The 6,501-nt window shown below is 37.5% G+C and overlaps 1 protein-coding gene across 1 annotated transcript; it reads left to right on the top strand.

Annotated features, from left to right (window-relative positions):
* Nucleotides 1-628: 628 nt before the first annotated feature.
* Nucleotides 629-5,021, top strand: LOC133822456 (uncharacterized; the record flags this gene model as incomplete). Its single annotated transcript, XM_062254797.1, has 4 exons — nt 629-763; nt 844-918; nt 1,388-1,449; nt 2,711-5,021. A coding segment is annotated over exon 4 (2,295 nt), but the record flags the coding sequence as incomplete, so codon positions are not given.
* Between the last annotated feature and the right edge of the window lie 1,480 nt (nt 5,022-6,501).

Below are 6,501 nucleotides of genomic sequence, written 5' to 3'. Positions count from 1 at the left end.
TTTTCATGTATAAGTATAAAAGTTGTGTATGTGATGTCTATATGTATGCTCAATATTATTAACCTTGTGGCATTTGAGTTGTCTTTTATGGGTGTTTGATGTGCTCAAGATATAAGAAAGTATGAAAAATATGGACAAGGCATGGAATTAAGTGTTGAAAGTGAGATATAGAAGGCAAAATAGGTTAAGTAGTGGAAAATAGTACAATGTCGATTACTAGTATTTCGGTGTAAAATTGAGTATTTATGGATTTACCAAATGTAATCGAGGTAGGATTAAGGTCTCATTGATGATGTAAAAATGGTTTTAGAACCATTAGATCAATTCTTGATGGGAGGTATACATAATCAGTGGTATGGATGCAAAGTCAAAACGAGCTTAGCATAAGTGCGCTACGCTCGATCGGGTAAGCATAACTATTGGGTATGAAGTCATATGGACCTAAGGTTTGGTGTGAGTGTTTTACACATAAGGATAATAGGCCTAGCAGATGATTAAGTCGAAATTATTGAAGTGATAAGGTTTTCATAAGTCAAAAGGTGAAATGATGAGATGAAAGGTGTCAACTTTTGACAATAAGGCTAAATCATTGAAAATAAGGAATTTTCATCAAACCTTATCACTTTGCACGACCATTATTCTGAAAAACAGAGAGAAAAGAAAACCAAAAACCATTTCTTGGCTGGTTTGAAGAAATTCTAAGGAGATCCAAGTGAAAGCAAAGCCAAAGAAGTAGATTAAGCTTAGTTCTAGCCTTTTTATGGTAAGTTCTTGTACTTGGAAGTTAAACTATGTTTTTGAATTTTTCTGAGAACTTATATATGGTGTTTTATCCTTTTTAAGATATTTCTTGGGGTTTCCAAGTGGTTTGAGGTTTAGAAAAGCTTGAAGAGATTGTTTTCGCCGAAAAGTTGCTCGGTAAGTGAAATTTTGTGTTTTATGAGGTTTTTGGGGTTCTTGGAGTACAAGAAGATTTTTGGTTATTTGATTGAGTTTATAAGAGAGTATATATGTTTATAAATGTTTGAATATATGTGGAGACTCATTTAATTTGGGTGATGATCTAGGAGATAAGAATTTTATCAAAATCGGTATATGATAACATTATGATGAATCATGTTGGTATTTGGGATATATGGTTATGGCAGGTTAATTGATGTTGATTATTGGTGTATTTTGATATTTGAGGATAGCTAAAATTAAGGGGAAACTCTGTCAAAATTTCCCCAAATGTCTAAGATAAATCTAATGCTCGATCTAGGTGGTTTAAGGCATTTTAGGCATGTTTTGGGTATGAAATTTGATATGAAGTCTTATGGGTATTTTTTAAATGAGAGTTCAATGTATTACTGCCATCATTATGATGAGAAATCCATGCTATTGTCAGGATAAGCACATCAATACCTAAGACATCACTTGTTACACGGTGAAATATATTGTGGACAAAAGGTAAGTAAAGTACTCAACTGCAACACAAGAATTATGTGTTATGTGAAAGTATGCATTATATGAATATTTTGTGAGTAAGTGGTATTAACATACAGTGACACTTCATCATAAATTTGTATGCATGGCATAATAGTGATATGGTAAATTATTATATGATATAAGACCATGCATGATATTATGATGATTAATTATATGATGTCTTTGCAAGTTTTGTGCAACATAAAAGAAAGTTGTAATAAGAAGTTTAAGTTCAGTGCCACTGTTTTGAAAAGGCAAATGAAAGTGTTAATAAGTGTAAACGGAGGCCTATAGTAGGCTTATAGTGGCTGCCCAATAATTTGGGCTAGGTTTTAGTGAACCAATTATATTGTTTGCCATAATTCCGTTTTTATTTCTCCTCCATATGAGTTATTGTTATATGTATTGACACCACAGTGTGTGGCCGCCTTAACTCTTGAGCCTGACGGGGCAACGATGGAATAAGGTTTTTAATGTGCCCTACTGTGGTGAAGGCTAGCCGGAGGAGAACCCATGGGATTTTGTATTATATGTGTAACAAGCCCTGCAGGCATTGACCAATTCAAACAGTGTGCACAATATTAAGGGGCCCAAAATTTAAAAAGAAGTTGTATATGTCCATTGATATTGGGTAATCATTAGCATTGCATGCATTACTTTGCTTACTGAGCTTTAGGCTCACAGTTGTCTTGTGTTGCAGGTAGAGAAAGAAATATGTGAATGATATGAGGAGAACTGAAGCATGGTCCTGACCCTGATTTGTACATATGAACACATCGACCTTTTTGTGGGTTATTTCAGTTATCAGTGAGATGTTTGTAATAAAGTGTGAAGTTATGTTTTGAAAATAAATTGGGTTATTTAATACTTATGTATAATATGTTTGAGACACACTTTATGTTTAATGTAAATAAGGTGAAATAAGTTTTCAAGTTTTAAAAAAAAAATAAAATAAAAAAATAAAAAAATATGTCCAGACTTCCGCAGAAATAAATTATGATATAGTTTTAAAATGTAACACCTCAAATATGGTTTTTAACTAAAATAAGTGAGGGTGTTACAAGTTGGTATCAGAGCGCCATGGTTAAAATGTTCTTGTAGACCGTTCATATGTACACATTGAGGAAAGGATAATGCTTAGTTCATCTGTAAGTTTTATGTGTGCATTTATTATGTGCTGGTTGCATGCATCATGTGCTTTATTGGCTAAATGACATAAGTTATGGACATTTTGTCTTAAAAGATATATAATAACACAGATGGATCATGAACATGGAATTGGGGCTACTGAAGGCTCTTGCAGCAATAAATATGAACAAGAAATGGCTCAACTTCGAGCGGTAGTGAATAGACAGGCTGAACAAATTGAGAAGTTGTTAGCAGAACAACGACAAAGGCAAGCACCAACACCACCTACTGAAACTCCAACACCTCCACAAGCTCCACCTCCACAAGCTCCACCTGCAGTGCACCCCATGGAACCATTATATGAACGGTTCCGAAAACAACGCCCACCAGTATTTGAAGGTAGCACTGACCCACTTGACGCACAAGACTGGAAGAGTTCTTTAGAAGACATCTTTGAGTTCATGCAACTAAGTGACAGGGAAAAAGTTTCTTGTGCTGCACATACACTTAAAAAGGATGCTAAGATCTGGTGGGAAGTGGTTAAGCAGACTAGAGAAGTGAATCAGATGACTTGGGCAGAATTTGAACTGGTCTTCAATGAGAAGTTTTATAATGAAGCTGTGTTGACTGCCAAAGTAAGTGAGTTCACTAGATTGCAACAGGGGAATCAATCAGTGGCTGAGTACGCCAGGACATTTGACCGGTTAGCCAAGTTTGCACCAGACTTGGTTAACACTGAAACTAGTAGAGTGAATCGCTTCCTGGAGGGTCTACAACCAGAATTGGCTAGAGATGTAGATATGGGACGTACAGGGCCTCTTTCTTATGCTCAGGCTGTGGAGAAAGCTTTGAGAGCTGAACACAGAGAAGAAAAAATAACAAAAGCTAAAGCTGCTACTAGCATGCCTCGTAGAGACACTCCATTCAACAAAGAACAAAGCCGCTTTCACAATGACAACAAAAGAGGGGCCCAGAATTTCCAATTTAGACAAGGACAGAATAAGAAATTTAAAGGAGGTCAGCAAAACAGGCAACCTGGATTCCAACAAATGCCACGATGTCAAACTTGTGGAAAGAATCATTTCGGGGAGTGCAGGCTTCTAACTAAGAGCTGCTTCAAATGTGGCAAGGGGGATCATTTTATCAAAGATTGTCCATTGATGAAGAACCAACAAATGAAGGATGAACCTCAGAGGACAAATGCTAGGGTGTTCACGATTACTCAGGCTGATGCTGATACCAACAACTCTGTTGTGTCAGGTGATATTTTTGCATCTGGTATTCTCACTCATGCATTAATAGATTCAGGTGCCACGCATTCATTTGCATCATTGACATATGTAAAAAGGTTGGGTGGATCGTGTGAAAAATTGTCAGAAGTTTTTAGTACAATGTTACCATCTGGAGAGATTCTGTATTCTACTCATTGGTTGAGGGGGGTTCCTATTTGCATTGATGGTAGGGAATTATATGCTGATCTAATAATGTTAGAGATGGCCGATTATGAGGTGATTTTGGGTATGGATTGGCTTTCAAAGTATAATGCCACTATTGATTGTAGAAGGAAAACAGTGATATTTAAGCCTTCGGAGGAAGATGAGTTTATGTTTACTGGAGCGACATCGAAAGGTTGCATTCCATTAATTTCTGCTATGAAGGCCAGGCGACTGTTGGAAAGTGGATGTGTGGGTTATCTCGCCAGTGTGGTTGACACGTATAAGGAGCAAAAGTTAAAACCGGAAGATGTACCGGTAGTTAGAGATTTCTTAGAAGTATTTCCAGAAGATTTACCGGGATTGCCTCCAGACAGAGAAATTGAATTTGTGATTGAGCTACTTCCTGGTACAGCCCCTGTGTCCAAGGCACCTTATAGAATGGCACCAGCAGAACTAAAGGAATTAAAGATACAATTGCAAGAACTCCTGGATAAAAAGTTTATCAGGCCTAGTTTTTCACCATGGGGAGCTCCGGTGCTATTTGTGAAGAAAAAGGATGGGACGATGCGAATGTGTATTGATTATAGAGAATTGAACAAGTTGACAATCAAGAATAAGTATCCACTTCCTAGAATTGATGATCTTTTTGATCAATTACAAGGAAGAGGAGTGTTTTCAAAGATTGATTTGAGATCTGGGTATCATCAATTAAAGATTAGAGAAGAGGATGTACCAAAGACCGCATTTCGAACTCGGTATGGCCATTATGAGTTCCTTGTGATGCCATTTGGATTAACTAATGCTCCAGCTGCATTCATGGACTTGATGAACAGGGTGTTTAAGGACTACCTTGATAAGTTTGTAATAGTGTTTATTGATGATATCTTGGTGTATTCTCGATCCCAAGAAGAACATGAGGAACATTTGAGGTTGACGTTGGAGAAATTAAAAGAAAAACAACTCTATGCCAAATTTAAGAAATGTGAATTTTGGCTAGAGAAGGTGGCATTTTTGGGCCATATAGTCTCAAAAGATGGTATTGCGGTGGATCCATCAAAGATTGAAGCTGTTAGTAAGTGGAATAGACCAACAAATGTTTCAGAAGTAAGGAGTTTTCTGGGATTAGCAGGCTATTACCGAAGATTTGTTGAAGGATTTTCCAAGATAGCAATGCCATTGACACAACTCACGAGGAAGAATCATAAGTTTGAATGGACTGAAGCTTGTGAGAAAAGTTTTCAAGATTTGAAGCAAAGATTGGTTTCTGCTCCAGTACTTACTATTCCATCTGGATCAGGAGGACTTGTGATTTATAGTGACGCTTCAAAGCAAGGTTTAGGGTGTGTGTTGATGCAGAATGGCAAAGTCATAGCTTATGCTTCTAGACAATTGAAGGACTATGAACAGAAGTATCCAACACATGATCTGGAGTTGGCAGCAGTTGTTTTTGCACTAAAGATTTGGAGACATTATCTGTATGGTGAGAAGTGCGAAATATATACCGATCATAAAAGTCTCAAGTATTTCTTCACTCAGAAGGAATTAAATATGAGACAAAGGAGATGGTTGGAGCTAGTGAAGGATTATGACTGTCAAATACTTTATCATCCTGGAAAAGCAAATGTAGTTGCAGACGCACTGAGTAGAAAGTCTCATGGTAATGTGTCATTTTTGAGGAAACTGACAAGACCACTTCAGGAGGACATGTGCAGAGCGGAGATTGAGGTGATCACAGGAAGATTATCAGTGATGACTATTCAGTCTACCTTGTTAGAGAGAATCAAACAAGGTCAATGTGAGGATCCTTACTTGGTGGAACAAAAAGGTGAATTGGAAAGTGGGAAGGTCAATGAGTTTAGTGTGTCATGTAATGGGATGCTAAAGTTCAAGGAAAGAGTTTGTGTCCCTAATAATGAGGAGTTGAAGAGAGAAATCCTTACCGAAGCTCACAATACCTTGTATTCAGTACATCCGGGGACGACCAAGATGTTTAATGACTTGAAAAGACACTACTGGTGGCCCAACATGAGAAAGGATGTGGTCGAGTTTGTAGCCAAGTGTTTAACCTGTCAACAAGTGAAAGCTGAACATCAGAAACCTGCTGGTTTACTACAACCAATACGGATACCAGAGATGAAATGGGAGAAAGAAAGTATCTTGGTCCAGATCTGGTCAGAAGGACAACTGAAGCAGTAGAGAAGATAAGAAAAAGAATGTTAACTGCTCAGAGTAGGCAAAAGAGTTACGCTGATCGAAAGCGAAGAGATGTGGAGTTCAACATTGGGGACAAGGTATTTCTGAAAATTGCCCCTATGAAAGGAGCAATGAGGTTTGGAAAGAAAGGGAAGTTAAGCCCAAGATTTATTGGACCTTTTGAAGTATTGGAAAAGGTGGGAAAGGTAGCCTATAGACTGGCATTACCGCCATCACTGTCAAATGTCCACGATGTTTTTCATGTCTCATTATTGAG

Source organism: Humulus lupulus, chromosome 3, assembly GCF_963169125.1.
Source record: "Humulus lupulus chromosome 3, drHumLupu1.1, whole genome shotgun sequence".
NCBI classification, from domain to species: domain Eukaryota; kingdom Viridiplantae; phylum Streptophyta; class Magnoliopsida; order Rosales; family Cannabaceae; genus Humulus; species Humulus lupulus.
The sequence above is the reverse complement of the archived record's forward strand: the minus strand, read 5'-3'. Positions and strand labels throughout refer to the sequence as shown.